Source organism: Schistocerca serialis, chromosome 10, assembly GCF_023864345.2.
Source record: "Schistocerca serialis cubense isolate TAMUIC-IGC-003099 chromosome 10, iqSchSeri2.2, whole genome shotgun sequence".
NCBI classification, from domain to species: domain Eukaryota; kingdom Metazoa; phylum Arthropoda; class Insecta; order Orthoptera; family Acrididae; genus Schistocerca; species Schistocerca serialis.
The window spans coordinates 148057092-148075532 of NC_064647.1; the positions used below are offsets into that span (position 1 = coordinate 148057092).

General features: G+C 37.2%; 1 protein-coding gene across 1 annotated transcript in view; it reads left to right on the forward strand.

Moving 5' to 3' along the window:
• The window catches only part of LOC126424835 (serine/arginine repetitive matrix protein 2-like), a 382172-nt gene extending 379089 nt beyond the window's left edge, over positions 1–3083 (forward strand). The window contains exon 44 of the mRNA XM_050087642.1: positions 2446–3083. Within this exon, the coding sequence (XP_049943599.1) occupies positions 2446–2610 (165 nt within the window). The 3' untranslated portion in view covers positions 2611–3083. The remainder of the gene's footprint in view (positions 1–2445) is intronic.
• Positions 3084–18441: the final 15358 nt, after the last annotated feature.

The window sequence follows — 18441 nt, forward strand, 5'->3', positions numbered from 1 at the left end:
GTTCTTGTATCACATAACAATAATCAGTGACACAATAAGCACAAAGCTGCATATAGGTTCCATGTTTCTTCCATATACACTCACTAACACATCTATGGATTGCCCGATAGGTACTTGTCAGTGCCGTTCAACCGGCGCGTCTACCTCCTTCCCGCAACTGATTTTAAAACTGCACACACAAACGTGATGTGCAGTAGGTATGATTTTACCATCTCATACTTGTATCTAGAATATCATGTGTTTGAGACAGTAGAAGGCTGAATGGCTCTGGAATTTACACAGAAATTCTCGAATCACTACACTACTAATGTTTCATATGTAACAGTGCTTGGAAATCTTTGAATCTTCAAAGGTAACTTTAGCAACTTGTTTTAAGAATTGCATTGTACTGGTTTAAACCACCAATTCTGCTTGATGAATGTTAAATGGAAGGCAAGGAATGCTGTGCTATCACATATGTAAGAATGGCAGGTCTGTTTGACAAATTGTCTAAGGCAGTTGTCGAACGGAGACCCGCAGGCTGCATGCAGCCCAAATTAAGTATCCCTGTGGCCTGTGGTTCTCACCAATATTTTACAATAATATGCACATCTAGAAACTAACAGCCAAATCGAAAACAAGAAAATGAAACACCCTGTATCACTAATGTCCTTGATTGTCAGAGATTAGTCCTCAAACCTTTTTTTAATAGTTGTCTTTGGTTGTAATACTAGCTACTGTTGTAGTTTTTGCTTAAGACAGTTGCTTCAATTCAAAACAAAGTGAGAATCCAACTTGGGTTTATTAAAGGCTACCATCTTCAGACACTTGAGGCAGCTCTCCTCACTTCTGAAAATTGGTTGGCAGGATCTCCAGCCTTTATATCCACTTGCCTCCATTTCTTTGCAGGACTTAAAGTCGATGTATTTTATAATTTGATGTATAGGCTTCGCTTGTGTTCGTCTAGTTCTTCTTACACTGACATAACCCTCTGTTATTGTTTTTAGCAGCCCCCTCGTGCGTCAACAGTACACGGAATTCTGAACTCGCCCTCATTTGTGAACTTCTCTGTTATAATGCTCACTTAGAGCCAGCAATGTTTATTGAACATAATTAATATGTTTATTGAACATAATTACTGTGTGTAATACCAAACTGAAATTGTCTTTTAATTCACAAACCAAACAGTAATGGTTCCTGATTGACAATCCTTCATGCTAACCATTCAGCTACCAGGGACGGACAATCCAAACACTAATTAGGCAATAAGCTCACATTTAGTAATTGAAGTCCCATTAAGCTTAACAGAAGATGAAACCACACATCTGTAATTTGTAGCACTGTACACACAGTAAACAGTACAGCTGTCAGAGTTCGCAGGTAGAGGTGGGCCAGATCGTGACAGCTTAGAAAGAAAACTGCTATCGGGCAGTGTATTTGCCCAATACAGAGCTTCACGTGAGTATCTGGCAATATTGGCACTGTTCTCACCACGATTGCCCTCGCCAGATGTAGGTTGCGTTACGCGTATTGATATGTCCATATCTTCCAGTTGCATATCCACCAGTGTTACTAAATTATCAGTTTGTTTGATATTCAGGATGCACCTGGAACATTACATGTCAAAAGAATTTATTGTTTTTCCTTTCTTCAGTTCCAGGAGTCAAAGTCTCACAGCTGTACACTGCTTCATTCCAAATATATGCTTTCAGTACCTTTTTCTGATTCATGCAAGATTACTTTTTAAGATATCTCCTTTTTAAGATATCTCCTTTTTATCAAAGTCACTTTTAGCTTGAACAATTCTGCTTCTTATTACTACTTTCTGTCTCCTATCTTTAGTGATCTAGCTTGCTAAATAAGTAAATGAGTCGGCTAGTTACAGTGGCTTGTCACATTCATGTATTCAGCTTTTGGCCTGCCCTCCTGTATCATAAACTGTCATCTTTGTTATAGACTCTCTAATTTGCATATTAGATTTTCCCATAACTTTGTCTGTATCATGTGACACAGATTGCTCTAGAAACTTGTATTTCTCATACTGAGCATGTTTTGGACCATAGTCCATTTTCATTTTCAATACTTGTCCTATTGAGGAGAAACGAAATCACAATATTGAAATAAATACAATAAAAGTATTTGGATATAGTGCAAATATTTGTACCTACATAAATGCTTTTATTATGTTTATTGTGATATTGTGTTTTCATTTCTCTTTGAGAGAACACCTGTTGAAAATAGACTTTTGTCTGAAACATGTCCAGCATGAGAAATAAGTGTTTACAGAGAAGCCATAAGTATCTGAAGATAGTGTTATTTAAACAGTTTCTGTTGGCTGCACAATTTTTGATCTTTTTGTGGTTTCTGAAATTCAGTGCTGTACAGAGTGTGATCTAAAATTGTGGTTCATGCTTGGATTGCACATATATTAGAAACTTCGTAACATTTTTTTCCCTTTATGTTTAGGATATCCCGAAACAAAGCAACAACAGTGACTGTGGTGTCTTCATGTGCAAGTATGCAGAATGCATTACACGTGATGCTAAGTTGGATTTCTCCCAGAACGACATGCCAGAGATACGAATGGAAATGATGGAAGAAATACAAACAATGACCCTGCTTCACCCCTGAATGTGTAATTGCTGACAGCTTTTGCACACAGAAATCAAGGAAAATTTACCATTTGAGGCATCATTGTCTCACACACTTCAGTTAACATGGAAGAACTATAAAAAAGTGCATGCTTAGAAATAAGATAATGATCTTTTTATTGGTATTTTCTTTCTTTCTTATTAAAAATTTACTTGTGTTTTATGTCAGTGCGAGGAAAGACATTTTTTAGTCCTGTAGAGGAATACCATTGCGTTAAATGCTAGCAGCTTTTTTAAAGATTGCACTGAAAGTTCCGATGTAAATGAAGAGAAATGGAACTGCAAAAACTGATGTATCTATATGTACATAAGCATGGAATTTATTTTCATATGTTCCTATAGGTCTACAACTTTGTAAATTCGTTCAGAGGAGTGAGATATCAGTGTCATTATTGTTGATGTTATTAGTATATGTGTACATGACTGTGATGTAATAAATTATATACTATATTACTTTGCATCTATATTGATTTTCCTCCTTATGAGTCTGATATTTGAGTAAGTTTGTAAATATATATGGTTTATATAGTTCACATTTTCACACAGTCGCACACACAAGTTTTTCTTAGGCTTTTGTCTCATGCAATACTTTGTTCCGTTACATTGTTCTCCTTAATACATTTGCAAAATATTATTATTATTATTATTATTACACTCAGTAAAGGTAAATTCTTCTGGAAAACTTGGAATTCTCAGGGAATCTTGGTACAACTCCGTTACTTGGCAGCATTTCAACCAAACATCAAAGGGCATTGTGGCCAGTATGGATACGGTGACCACACATTGTCTCCAATGCTATTTTGGTTCTTGTTCCGAAACCTAAGATCGGCTGCATGTCATTTGTATTTCCAAGGTGGATTCTTCAAATCACATTGTCTTGGGAACAGTGGAGTGACATGAAAGTTTTCCAGTTTTTTTGGAACTTTACCAGCAAGAAATGCATTTATGGATATATTTGCCTAAGCTTTCATACTGTACTTAAAAACTAATTTCGAAGTACCTGGAGTGCTATACTCCACCAACTTCTTCCACAAATGCACTGACTGCGATCCATGATCATACATGTTTACTTCATCTCTCTATGAATTCAACTGAAAATTGGCTCAAATGTGTAGGTGTTATACCATAAATATTGACCATTGTTGACATAAATATGTGGATGAAGGGTAATGGAGACTTCAATTGCAACACGGTTTGTAGTTGTTACAAGTGTAGTGTTAAATAATGATTTTATTAAGGTTAATATGTGCCAGTGATTAAATTTTATTTTCAAATTTGGATTGGTTAGATAATGGTTTTCTTCAGATTGATATGTGCCAGTGACTAAATTTTATTTTCACAATTAGAATTTTACAAGAAAAGTAAGGTAAAAATATCATTTTGAGTATAACATTACTATATGTGTACAAGGTGTTTTCACAGCCAACTTTAGCAAATATGTGTTTTCAACATCAGACCTGAAGCCAACATAAAAATGCATTCCGCATCTCAAAATTGATGAACCATGGTATTGTATAATCTCATTCAATCTGATCTTATTTATTTTACATACTTTTTTTTATTTATTTTACATACTTTTTTCCCAACCTTTAGTTCATTATCCCTTAGTGTATTCTCCGCTTGTAATTAAAAATTTATGTTTTTGAGAAACTTTGTTTAAATTTGTTTAAATCATTTGTATTAAAATATCCTTATTGTTCTGCCTTAATGAAAGGGTGGTAGATAGGGTTCAAGGTCATGAGGAGTTGTGAAGCCATGTACACACTGAGCTTAAAACATGTTTTCAAAATATATTTCCAGTTGCTACTTGTGGACACCATTTCGAAACATGTTTTGAATTACAGAACCAAGTATCTAGCAGTGTCTGTACAGATTGTTTCATACTTTCTTTCCATTTGTAGTATTGAGTGGAGCAGACAATGCAGCAGGCTGTCGAGTTGTTATCACTGCATCAGGTTGAAGTTCCGTATGGATCAAGCAGTACAAGAACAGCACAAAGAAAAGATGCTCTGCAGAGAATTGCTGCTATGTTTGGTGCTAGTAGCAACTGCATTGAAAATAAATAAATATAGTTGCATGTCGTCCAGTATCGATGGGAAAAGAGGAAGGTGATGAACAGTGGTGCAGACACTGTTGGACAACATAGTATGGTACAGCTATGCATTCACACAGTTTCGTGATGATATTCATGAACCAAAGAAAACTAAATGCTGTGGCTAAACAGGTGTTCATTCCCCGTCACATTCATAAGCAACTCAGAAACTAACAACATTGTTGATGTGATAATTTTTGATGATTTGTGCAGAATCATACCAACTGAATAAAAATTTGGTAATATGTGTATCTAATGAAGTTTTTGATTAATTACACAAGCCTTCAGGACTTCCACCAGTGCTCCACAAACTTCAGATACAACTTGAGATTTGCTTTGAAATGTGAAAATAGTGTGGTATGCAAGGCTCTGAATTAGCAAAAAATAATGCTACCACATTTCCAGGTATTCAAAATTGGTGGACGACATCCAAGTAAAATTATGAAAACCAGAGCTATAGTTAGCTGCTGTATCAAGTTATTACTGCCATTTCTTCTCTAGTATGTTTTCATCCACCAGTCGTGGCAAGGCCTTTCACTTTGATTGGAGGAACCTGCTTTGAGTACTAATAGTGCAGTAGCACGTGTCATTACTGTTCGCTCATCACTGGAGGTAACGTAGCAGATGATACAGAAAGTATATGACAAACAGCCTTACAGATGATGTGAATACACTACGAGAAATGTTTGCCACCAGTGTGGACAGAACAACAATAATTGGAGGGGGGGGGGGGGAGGGGGGGGGGTTGTAAAGTGGTGTAAGTATTTTGTTCTTCTTTTAAAGATCAGTAGTGCTATGATGTCTAATTTAAAGAAATTTTATTAAGATATTCTGAAGAGTCACCCAAATTTAAAGGACTGGCTTGAACCTGTGCCTGGTGAACCTTCTGTAGCCTTTTGCAGTTACTTCTGTAGCCAAATATCTTTAAGTAGTATGAGATGTCCGGTGCTTTTTAGCCACATGAAGGGGAAAAAGCATTTTCAACACACTAAGTAAGAGCACATAATTTCAACTCGAAGTGTTTTTTCAGCCAGAGAGGTCAACTGCTACCGTGTCATCTACTACTTCTGAGCCACTTACTTCTTTGTATCATTATCTTCAGAATCTAAAGTATCTGCATTACCTTCAACAACAAATTGTCCACATGGAGTTAAAGAATTTATGTTAAAAGAGGCTGTAACAATAGCAGAAATTCTCTGGTGTGTTAAAACAATTATGACACACGAGCTATTTCAGGTAGCAAAAATGATGTTGCTGTAATCTTGAGAATGTGTAACAATAGTTTTGTAGCTAACAAGATGCAACTTAAGATAGATAAGGTAGGATATGTTCTTATGTTTGATATAGCACCTAACTTTAATCAACTGTTATGTGGGTTGCTGATGAAAGCCAGTTATATTGTTTTCAGTTTTCATGTATCACTGAATAAAGCTGTGTGGGGCACCCAAATAGATGTAAATACAAGATTTTGGGGTGAAGATGAAAAAAGAGATAACAACAAGATACATTACTTCCTCTTTTCTTGGTTGCTCCAGAGTTTCTGACCTTGTATCTTCTTTCACTTATGTGACAAAAGAGATACCAAAGGGAAAGATTCTCCAGATTTCGATGGACAGGCCAAATGTGAATTAGCCATTTCTGAAAAAAATATAAAACACGTTTAGCAAGAGTCAAAACTGCTTGATATTGGTAGCTGTGGGCTTCATTACATGCATAATACCTTCATAGAGGCAATCAATGCAACACATTGGGGCATTCATTACTGTTGAGAACCTTGCATAATTTGTTCACAAATGTCCCTGCCAGGAAAGCATTATATATTCAGTGTTCAGGCTCCACCATTTCCAAGAAAAATTTGTTGTGTCAGATGGTTAGAGAATTCCTCAGTTGCTCAAAGAGCAATTAATATAACGGCAAACATGAAGAAATTTCTCTAGCCTGTGAAGAAAGATAAGAATGAAAGTTGGTGAGTAAGTTTATTAATGATCCATTGCTGTGTCCCAAACATGCTTTTTTCCAAGTTGATAGCCTGAAATATTGAACTTTTCTGAATACAGTTCAGGATAGACATTCCGTTAACTCCATGTCTCCACACAGCTTTGGTATCTATAGTACAGACAGCATTAAAACATTTTATGAAGCCAGAGATGTTAGAGAAAAGCATGTCAATCAAGTTAGACCGAGCAGGGTAGTGCATTGGTTTAGCACACTGGACTCCCCATTTTTGAGGACTACTGTTCAAATCTGCATCCAATCAGCTTGATTTAGGTTTTCTGTGATTTCCCTAAATCACTTAAGGCAAAGGCTAGGATGGTTCCTTTGAAAGAGCATGGCCGCTATTCGTCTCCATCCTTCCCTAATCTGAGCTTGTGATCAGTCTCTAATGATCTCGTTATTGACAGGATGTTAAGCACTAATCTCTTCCTCTCTCCTCAATCAAGTTAGCTGATGTCATGGAAGGAAAGACCTGTTACCTCCAAAAAATGTAGTTGTAGGTTTTGATACCCACAAAGAATTAAAGAATACCAATTTGGACACAAGAACAGTCAATATGTTCGTTCAAGTTTCGACAAAAATGTAGGGCAAGTTCTCATACATTTGTCATCAAACTTAATAACAGGTCACCCTCAAACTACCCACTGACAATCATCATAGCGTTTCTTGATCTAGGGTTGATTGTGTCGAACATCAGTTTGGCGAAATCACACCTCAATAAGCTGCTTTATATTTTCCCAGAAAGTAATAATGTAAGTTGAACTGCAGCAGATAATGTAATATTTGAATTGAAGGACCTGACTTTCTACCACATGTTATTAATTCTTTTAAAGAATACAGTCATTCTGAAAAAAAGAGTTGATGATTTCTGGTGGGATATCCTTAGTGATAAAATACCAAAATTTGATGGTTTTCATGAAATTAATTAGCAGTCTTTCCCATGGATATGCTAACATTGAAAGGGACATTTCTGTTAAAGGTGAACGCCTCTTTGAAAATATGAGGGAGTAATCAGTTGTTACACACAGGCAAATATATGATCCTGTCTGTGATATAAGAGACACTGACAACTTTGGATATTCCAAAATCCATTATTCACAGTACAAGGAATGCACACTCACATTACGCAGAGTATCATAATCAATTCAGAGAACAATAACATACAGAAGAACAGAGCATTTTAGAAAAACGGTAAAAATACATGGAAGTGAAAGAGTTGGAAACAAATTGTTTGAAAATTTTAGAAAGTGCTAAAAAAGAATCATTGGCAATTGAAGAACAAATAAAGGCTTTAAAAAATTAGATAACAGCACTGTGACAGTGCATTTCTTTCATAAATAGTGAAATTATCTCAAAAATTCAAAATTTCACTCCTCTACCAAATTTCTAAATAGCAATATAACAGAGATCCATACTGGATTTTCCATTGTTTGAAATTTCTAAATAGACATTTTGTGTGTTTAGAGTTGGTTCTTGAATGTTTCAAGAAATTGTTGTTGTATTTTTCGGAAGAAAACTGTGTTATCTTGTCTAAGCCTGCTTAATTTTAAACAGATTTCTATCAATTTAATAATTTTGTTTTTGTTCGAGTGGCCTTTTATCAACTATTTTTACGGCTTTGTTATAAACGTCCTATAATAGTAGGCCTACCGTTTTTTCCTAAGCTGTAGGTAAAACTATAGACATATGTAATACTTTAAACTTTTTTTTATGCACTGAAACTCCATTCTCTTGTAGGCAAGGACCATTATTTATTAATGAATACAGTCACCTGGAGATTTGTAATACTTACCTGGAATTCTCAGGCAAAATATATTTTCTCTCTCTCCCAAGTTTGAGTATCCACCTTGATTTATCACTTTGGATGTCTGATGAAGTTCATCAGCAGTGGAGCTAAACAACACATTGTCCTCATTTACAAGAATATTTCCTAAGTTACTCGGAAGCCATCATGTTTATACTGGACATTAATACAGTCAGTGTCCTGCACCACAGCAGACTCTTCACAGAATTTCTTAAGTCTGCAATCAGTAAGTGACTAGAATAGTATTACTTCCTTCCTCATGGAGGGGAAAGGGATACATCAGGGAAGGTTAAAAAGAAAGGGCAGTTATCTCCATACCCAGGATTAAAGGGCCCCACACATTATTGACTCATTTTCCTCCTAATTCATAATTGCACTATTCATTTCATTTCTCCTTCTTTTAATCCATTGTTACTTTTCACGCTGTCCTGATCATCTGAATTTAGACCTCCTCCATCTTTCTATCCCCAAGTCCTCACAGCAGGTGGGTAAATTGTGTGCTTTAGGCCGGAGTGACCTGCCCTTCATTTTTTATCCTAGCCTAAATGACTCAATCTTCTCTCTCTCTCTCTCTCTCTCTCTCTCTCTCTCTCTCTCTCTCTCTCCACCCTTTCCTCTTTCCTCCGGGACTCCAGGAAGGAACTATTAGTTCCAAAAGCTGGTAGTCTTCTTGTACTCTCTTATGTGCGTATCAGCAGTGTAAAACCTTTCACCTCCTGAACATAAGTCCTGTCTCATAATTTAATAAAACATAAAATAAATGTGTGGTAAGTATAAAATAAAAACTTTTGAATAGTGTGCTACGTGAGAAATTCTTGTGGAAAAATAAACAAAAATAAAAATTTCATGAATAAGAAACACACTGTGCAGCAACTTATGCCCGTGAAGTCATCTCGGCAATAATTTACATGTACAAAAGTTTTTTTTCAAACAGTGGTTAATGTCCAGAATGAATCTCGGGTATGTTTACCCCATTACCACAACCCTGCTTGCGGGGATCATTTACCCTGCACCAGTACACACTGCTAGTTGTGCAAACACATTGCACTCATATGTAATGAAGGTGATATTTTCTAAATTGTCTGACAATAATAACAATGGTTTGTTGGTGCAAAAGGAAGTTATTGGGAGGCAGAAAGGAGGTATGTGGATTGCACCCTTTGAATGCAGGAAATCCACATTGTAGACAGACACTTTCACCTGTCCTAACAAAAGCTCAGAAATTATCCAGAGCACTTTTTGAGACAGATACAAATGTTTTAACAAATTTTCTAGTTGATTTTAAAAGAAGTAGGTAAACACACTAAGCTTCTCCTAACACACTTTCAGTTTTTATGGAAGAGCAGTTCTTAGGCCTACTAATTATGTGGTAGTATTTAGTCAGTTGGGGTGCTCCCAGCTGTATTTGACAGATGCTCAGAGGGGGATTTTGTGTAGTAATTCTAGTGTCAATGTGTTCTGATCTGAAATTATGGACTTGTTTATCTGAAGTATATCTCCCCTCTCAATATATTCTTTCTTTCTTTTGTGGACTTCGTCTCCTGTGCAGTTTGGCGGTGCTGGAAATGAAATTGTGCTTATCTATTTCAAATAAGCTGCTAAATAACTGAAGTTGCTCTTTGAAGACTTACATATATTCTTCCATCTTGTACAATCTCAGAACCTTTTGTACAGTAACTGTCTGCCATTTTGATATGATAATCATACCAAGTAATATAAACTGATACACCATTCAGAGCCAACACACTATCAGACTTCAGACCAGACTGATCCTCTTCTCCTTCTTTCATTACATTGTGCATTCTCATGGTCTGCACTATTTCATGGACGCAACATGTTTCTGAGGCAGGGGCACAACTGCATGGAGTAATTGCCAAAATGGCATGTGTTACAAAGTGTGACTGAACTGCAAGCAGAAAGTGCTGCTTCCATCCACACTTGGTTACTTTCACAGATAATGCAAAATTTCCACCTAACATGTGTGTCCAGACTTACTAAATCAACTAATAAAAATTAATTGCACATTTGGAGATCATTATTTGTCAGTACTATAAACACTGTGCAACATATCACTTTGTTGAAATGGTATGTTGCACCTCATAGTTTTAATCCTTATCTGTCACATGTATGAGGGTGGTTTGAAACGTTCTCAGAATGGAATAGAACAAAAGTACTTACATCACTGAACCTTTTTTTATTTTTCAATGTAGTCACCTTGTAGATTAATGAGCTTGGTCCAACGATGTTCAAGTGCCTTGATCGCATCTTGAAAATGAGTTTTTCCAGGTCAGCAAAATAGTTGTCAACCCCGGCTATCAATTCTTTATCTGAAGTGAATCTTCATCCACCAAGAAAAATTTTCAGTTTTGTGAAGAGATGGAAGTCTGACAGAGCCATATCAGGTGAATAAGGTGGGTGTAGCAACAATTCATACCTTAGTTCATGTAATTTTGCCATGGCGACAGCACATGTGCGCGGGTGTGTGTCAAGAGTCGCAGCTCACATCTTGCAGATAATTTTTTCATTTCTAATTCTTGAGTTAAAATGTGATATACCCCTTCAGATGACATCTGGCGAGCGTGAGCAATTTCACGCACTTTCAATCTGCGATCCACCATGACCGTTTTGTGCACTTTTGCAATGATTTCTGGAGTAGTGATACATCTTGGCCGACCACTGCGCGGATCATCATCTAAGCTCTCCCAACCAAATTTAAATTCATTTGTCCACTTGGAAACAGTTGAATATGAAGGAGCAGAGTCCCCCAGTGTATTCTGGAACTCTACTTTTTCCATCTTCGCAAATCACTATGTGGGAACAACAGCAGAGTCACGTCACCGCCACAGCTCTATTCCAATAGCAGTGACGTGGCACATGTTTACAGGTAACAGTCCAATGAATATCACGTGAACAACTTGAGGTGATTCCGAGAACTCTTCAAAGCACCCTAATATATCGCTCGTACATGTCAATAGGAATACATCTTACTTCTGTGCGTATGTGGCACAAAAATAATATACCATTGTACATGGTTACATCTGTTCAGTTGGCATAACCATGTACAATAGTACAATATATTGTTTTTGTGCCACATATGCACAGAAATAAGACGTATTTATGTCGACTTGTACTAGTGATATATTATAATGTAAAATTGCCAATACTGTGTGTTTTCTATGTCATTTTGCAAAGTTTGTTCTTTTCTGTGCCAAAAGGAATACTGGCATATAAATATTGACACAGAACATCATCCTAAATTTCAAGAAATCAGGACTGCAGCAATAAGAACTTAAACATAATTCCCATAGTAAATTTTCATTTTCCTGTCAGATGAAAACTGTCTGCCAGACTGGGACTCAGTCCCTGAGCTTTTGCCTTTTGTGGCCGTCTGCTCTACCGACTGAGTTACTCAGGCCTAAATTGTGACCCGGAAGGCATACAGAAGAACGTGTGCAAAGTTTGGAAGGTAAGAAAGAGACACTGGCACAAGTAAAACTGTGAAGATATGCATGAATAGCTCAGTCAGTGTAGCAGTTGACTATGAAAGGCAAAGGTTCTGGTTTTGAATCCTTGTATGGCACACAGTTTTAATCTGCCAAGAGGTTTCAAATCTGCATATATCCCACTACAGAGTGAAAATTCATTCCAGGAGCAATCACCTAAGTTGTAGCTAAGCCATTTTTCTGTAATATTCTGTCAGCCATGAGTACTAGTCCTACAAGGTATGCAGGAGAACTTCTGTGAGGTTTGGAAGGTAGGAGATGAGATACTAGTGGAAATGAAGCTGTGAGGATGGGTCACGAGTCATGTTCAGATAGCAGTCAGTACAGCATTTACACATAAAAGGGCATTTACCAGGGAGTTTAAAAAAAAAAAAAAAAAAAAAAAAAAAAAATCAGAACACTTGTGAGGAGGTATGTAAAAAGTAATACATACTTCATCAAAAGATGACATTGCATTCAAAATTAGGTAAAAAGTCAAATACTTTTTTGACACCATTGGTGTCTGCATATTTTTTACAGTACCATAGCAAAAAGCAGTAAGTCCTCTGCAGAATTTATTTCAAAACTGTCTCGAGCAAATACAGCTCTTGCCTCAGCAGTTAAGTCACATGATTGGTGGCTTAACTGCACTGTAGCCATTCATTTCAGATGGGCAGCAAACCTGCATCTTTCCACTCTGCAGTGAAGAGTATAACAATATGGAACTCCCTGGCTGGTCAGAAATGTGTACCACATTGTGAAGTTTGGAACATAGGAGAGGTGCAATTGAGCCCGGTGCAATTGAGCCTGCAGGACAAGTCACAATTGAGCCTGCAGGACAAGTCACGCTTGTGCCCGGATAGTGCAGTCAGTAAAGACTGTTGCCTGAGAATGGTGAAGATTGGCATTGGAGTCCCAGATCGACACACAGTCCTCACCTACCTAGAAGTTTCAGTTATAATATGAGATAATTATCTTGCTGTAGTTGGCACCTCCTATTGCCACTCTTTCTTTCTCTCCCTGTTTACAAATTAAATTACAAACACATCAAGTAAGTTTTCCCCAGCAGATGCGCCAGAAAACCTCACATCAAATTATCAGAATTAGTGCCACACTGAACAAAATCAAAGTGGTGAACAAGTCAGTGGCAACAGTAACACCACAACTCTCAATGAGTACAAGTTAAGTTTCTCCCCGGTCCCATTTTTGTGAGTGATACTTGTTGAGAGTTAAGTCTGAAAGCTTATGAAAAGGATTGAATGTAATTATAACCAACAAAGATGTGCAATGTGACAGATAATGTCTAAATAAAGGTACAGACCATATAACACCATTTGAGCATGGATCTGGGGCACAATTATTTCTCCTTCCAATATTTTGGCTGATAACAATAAAAGCACCTTCAAGGTACGTTGGTGACTGAATTAAAACCCACTCGACACAAATGTAATGCAAAGTAAATGCACCAGTGTTTATGAATAAAGTGGTTCATTATTAAAATGGAGGGTGTTTGTGTTGGGACCATAGACAGTGAAGACTCAGAACGTTGATTCCGCTGAGAGCACAGACATGAAATGAGTAGTTTCCAGTTCAGTAATTAATCACACTTATTTATAAGCACAATGGGTTAGCTGACTCAGCCCACGTAATGCTTTATTTTTAGAGATAGGCATAAAGTGTTTTCTACGAGTGAAGCTCATGTGCCAACTGTCTTATGTCAGGCAAATGCGCATTTACTCCACAGTATATTTGCATCAAGAGACAACACGCGCCATGAATGTAAATAATTTGGAGAAGTTCAAAGTAAGGACTGGAGTGCAGCAGGGAGACTGCCTCACCCACTTCTGTTAACCTGGCACTATAATGAGCATTGAGAGAAGTAACAAGCCCGGAGACAGCAGCTCAGATGGGTAGAATATCGGTACCCTACCCTATACCCTTTAACACAGAATGGGCAAGATCTGGCTCAGAGGGTAAGTGTTTTAATGGAAGAGTCAATGAGAGTAGGTCTTAAGGTGACTATGGGTAAGACCAAATACCTCATACTGAGCAGGCAGAACGATGACAGGCCTTTAGATGTGAATGCTGAAATCTTTGAAAGGATAAAAAGAGTTCAGATATCTAGAAGCAGTACTCAGTGAAAGGAGATAGACCAGAAAGTAATGGCAAGGAGTCAAGAAGGGAACATGTCAAGATTTGCACTCGGAAAGCTGCTTGAGTCCCAGCTACTACTGAGATTCGTGAGGATCTACGGAACTGTAATATGACCCGTGATCCTGTACAGAGCTAGTTTAATCCCTTTAAACTTGTTATCATCATAAACCAATAAGGAGCAGAAAGCTGCACTCTGTGCAAAAAGAAACAAGGAAAACTATTGACATTAAAAATGCTGTTTCAATACAGATTTTTGTACCAATGAAGGATAAGGGCAACTGGAGAAATAGGAAAAACTTCCAACTACTGGAATTGTACAAATCACCAGACATTGTAGCAGTGATTAAAGAGAGTAGACTGAAGTGGTACAGACATGTGACATGTCAAGAAGACCAGATCATTAGGCGGGTGGTGGAAGATGGTGATAGAGGTAACACATTGATGGGAAGAATATGGCTGTGATGGAATGGAGAGAATACGAGTGTAATGGGACTAGTGGAGAAGGATACACAGATTGAAGAACACTGAGGAAACTGAATATTTTGTGTGGACAACCTAGCAAGAAAGTGAGCATTTTTCTGTTGAGTGATTAACTGAGTCACTAACTCCATTGAAGAACACTGAGGAAACTGACTAGTTTGTATGGGCAGTCTAGTAGCAAGCGAGCACATTTGTGTTGAAGGATTATTTCAGTCACCAACTCATCCTGAAGATATCTGTACAGTTATCATCTGAAATATAGGAAAAAGAAATAATTTTGTCCCAAATGCATACCAGAAAGTTGGAATATTGTATTTGCTGGAAAGACTTCAAGAAACACATACATCACTACTACTCTCAGAAAAAGTTTTAAAAAATACAAACACTTTAAACAAATACTTCCAACTAAATTGCAAATGATGTGCTGTCAAGCCTTAAGAAGGTATGAAAACAAACCAACCTGTACAAATTAACTTTCACAATTAATCTAGTTTCAGGTGAGCTACCAAAACAAAATACAAAATTCACATGTTTTATTTATTAGCCTTGACGTTGAGAAACAACTATAAACTTCATAAAATATTTTTACAAAAATATATTGAGACCCAGAGACAATGACACATAGGTGCTGAAACATGGAAAAAAGAAATATATTGTGTTTTGCAGAAGGCAGGGTTTAAAAAACCCTAATTTATTAGAATGAGGGTTGTCTAAGGAATACATCTCTAAAATGAAACTATTGCTTGTCTTGTTATATTTATTGGGATAGATATAGTACTTGTTGAGCTCCTGTTCACCAGAAGGGAGACATAAGTTATTCCTATGTCATAAAAGTCTGCTTCTCTGTAACTGAAACCACTTTCACAGTGGTCTCCATCTCTACAACACTATCAAAGTGACGACCATACAGAATTTCTTAGGTGTGTAAGAAAATGATAAGACTGGCCAATAGTTCTTTTTTTTCAGAAAGTTTCAACAGTTTTAGGGTAATTTATGGTTGCTAGTGTCGAACAGATCATCCATTTTGTCAGACTGGCTGTAGATTTTGAGCTATAGTAGGGTCTCTATAATCCAAAAGTGCATGGTCCAATCCAGCAGCAGTGCATTTTTTTCCAAACTAGGAACAATTTCTTGGTGCAAGAATGTTAAGCTTTGTAACAACTACTGCATGGTAGAGCTTCATGTGTAAAATTTTCTTTTATGTGGCTCATCACGTTGTAGGCCCTTACTGCAGTCTGCCATACGTCTGTCCTGCTTACCTTGGTACCTTTCCTCCATAGATTTACACCCTGGTGAGACCTCTCATGCTCAAAAGAGTACTTTAATGCTCACATTATAACCCAAATTTTTAAAGTGTAATAACATGTTTTGGACCAATTTGTCATAACTGCTTCTTTAACCAATTACCCAAGAAGTTCCTAACAACTGCAACAAAAGCACACCAGGCAGAAACTTCGACATCTGTCATAGATTGTGTGAAATTTGAATTATTGATGAGTTTCTGAATTCTAGGACCATCAGAGATACTAGTCATTAGTTTTGCTTAGACTAGGGAATGATTAACAAATGTATCTGTAGCAACTGCCATCTTTAGTCCAAGGTTTAACAAATCACTTCATCAGTCCTAGCTTGACATATATCTTCTGTCAACCAATGGCTCATTGATTATATTCCCTGCACTCACTGTTATGTTTTCCTTTGGAAACCATGTCACCTTTTCCTAGTAATCTCAACTCACCTTGGTATCACACATGCAGATGAAACAAAGCTATCTTCTGAGTCCACCTTACTGGCCAAGCAAGAGGTGAGATCAACACACACAAACGGCTGGTACTCTTGATAACAGAGCTTTTCGAACACCTGTTTGATGTTCTCACATTTTCTGTTAATTTGTGATGAGTGTGCTTTTGGCATAGGTGCGTAATGGCTACCGTTGTTAAGTAAAATGAATTTTAAGTTTTTGGTGGATCCATATGTGAAAAGATGCCTCTGTTATGGTTGATATTCCTCTAATACCGATTCGTGGTTAAGTCCCAAAATGTTATTGCAGTATCAATTTCATCTTGGTTGAAGTGTTGCAGAAGTTGCTCTTCTCTTGTCTGATAAGCTGTTGTTTTAACATTTGGTGTTAGATGGTTCTTCTCTTTTCATCTCAAAGCTAGAACTTTGGTAGCTTGCTTTGACAGACTGAGGTCTCGCACCAGACTGTTCAGTTCCTGCTGGCAGAACTTCTGAAGTGCATTTGTGATATTCATTTGCACTGCCCCCACTTGTATATTACATTTTGTCACTGTCTGATGAGGGTTCATCGGCAGTGCAGTTAACTTCAGTGTGAGGACATGTTCACTGTGTGGCACAGGTAGTGCTGTTTGTGGGTTCTCTCCATACCGTAGGCATAGTAAAATGTAAACTTACTTTTGCTTCATATTTCAAGTGTTGCAAAGACTCCACATACATTTTGCATACCTTATGGAGAGCCCACAGGTTAACTCGGTCTCTGAGCTGTGCAACAAGCACGCATGGTTGTAAGTGATCTTACTGCATTCCATTCGTTTTTCAGCAAATCATCAATACGAACTGTATTGCAAATTAAGAAAGGATTTAAACTGTCACATGCAAGAAATACTCGCTGGAACTTTCGTTCCAGGTTAGTTTGAACAATATCTAGTCATTTCTCAGAGCTGTATAGTGTTTTTAATTATATAATTGATGATACAAACTCTCAGAGGGACCCAGAATCTTTGAGCTGTGCTGTGGGAATGAAACGACAGATGATCCTACGATTGTCTACTTGCTTTGCTTCTACCGAGCGTGCTTTGTTTATGTTGATCATCTCTTTAATGTTCTTCAGTCAAAAGCTGTCCGTATAACTGCTTGCCATTATGAAATAAGAACTGTTTGGAGAAATATACGACAATCAAGAAGGGAAACATTTGTTGACGAATGCATTAAATGCAGATTGTGTCTGAATGGCAACTTATCGTTCTGTGACAGTCAAAAGACATCTCTGAGGGCACTAAGTTACAAGATACTGTATTTGCAAATTGTTCAGATGGAAAGAAGATTTCAAGACTTTCCCCAATTTCAGTTTGCTGAACTTTTGAACGAATAGTGTTTTTCTGAACTACCAAAAAGAATTCCCAAAGTTGAAACTGCTTCAGTTATTAGAACAGTATCCTTTTTTCAAATAAGAACAACTTGAAAAGAACGCTGATGAGAAAAAACACAAATCTCCAAGGATCCTCATTGTCAACAATGATTTAGACACTGTTTATGAAGAAACAACGAAGTTACTGCATTTTGGTTTTGACCCTCCTAGCAACTACAGCAAGCATTGAACGAAGCATAAGTACTCTTAAACGAGTGAAGAAATATGTAAGGAATTCAATGTCCAACACCCGACTGTCGTGTTTGAGCATGTTAACAATAGAAAAGACACTACCTGGAGAGCTATCCAGTGATCAGATCTTTGTAGACCGAGTTATAAACTTATTTCGTGGTAAGAAAAGACAGGCGCATTGCACTTGTGTACAAGAAAATATAAGGGCTTCTTCTCTCGCTGCTGGAGTTCTCCAAATTGGTCATCGTTTCTTGAGCAAGTTAGTTAGTTAGTTATTATTATTATTATTATTATTATTATTATTATTATTAGTGGTGGTGGTTTTGGTAATGGTAGTAGCAGTAGTAGTAGTAGTAGTTGTTGTTGTTTTGTTTGATGCATTTTGTTTTGTTTGTTTAAGTTATTGCTTATTGTATTTTTTTGTCTCCCTATAAAACTGTGGAGTATCCCCAACCTTTACAACC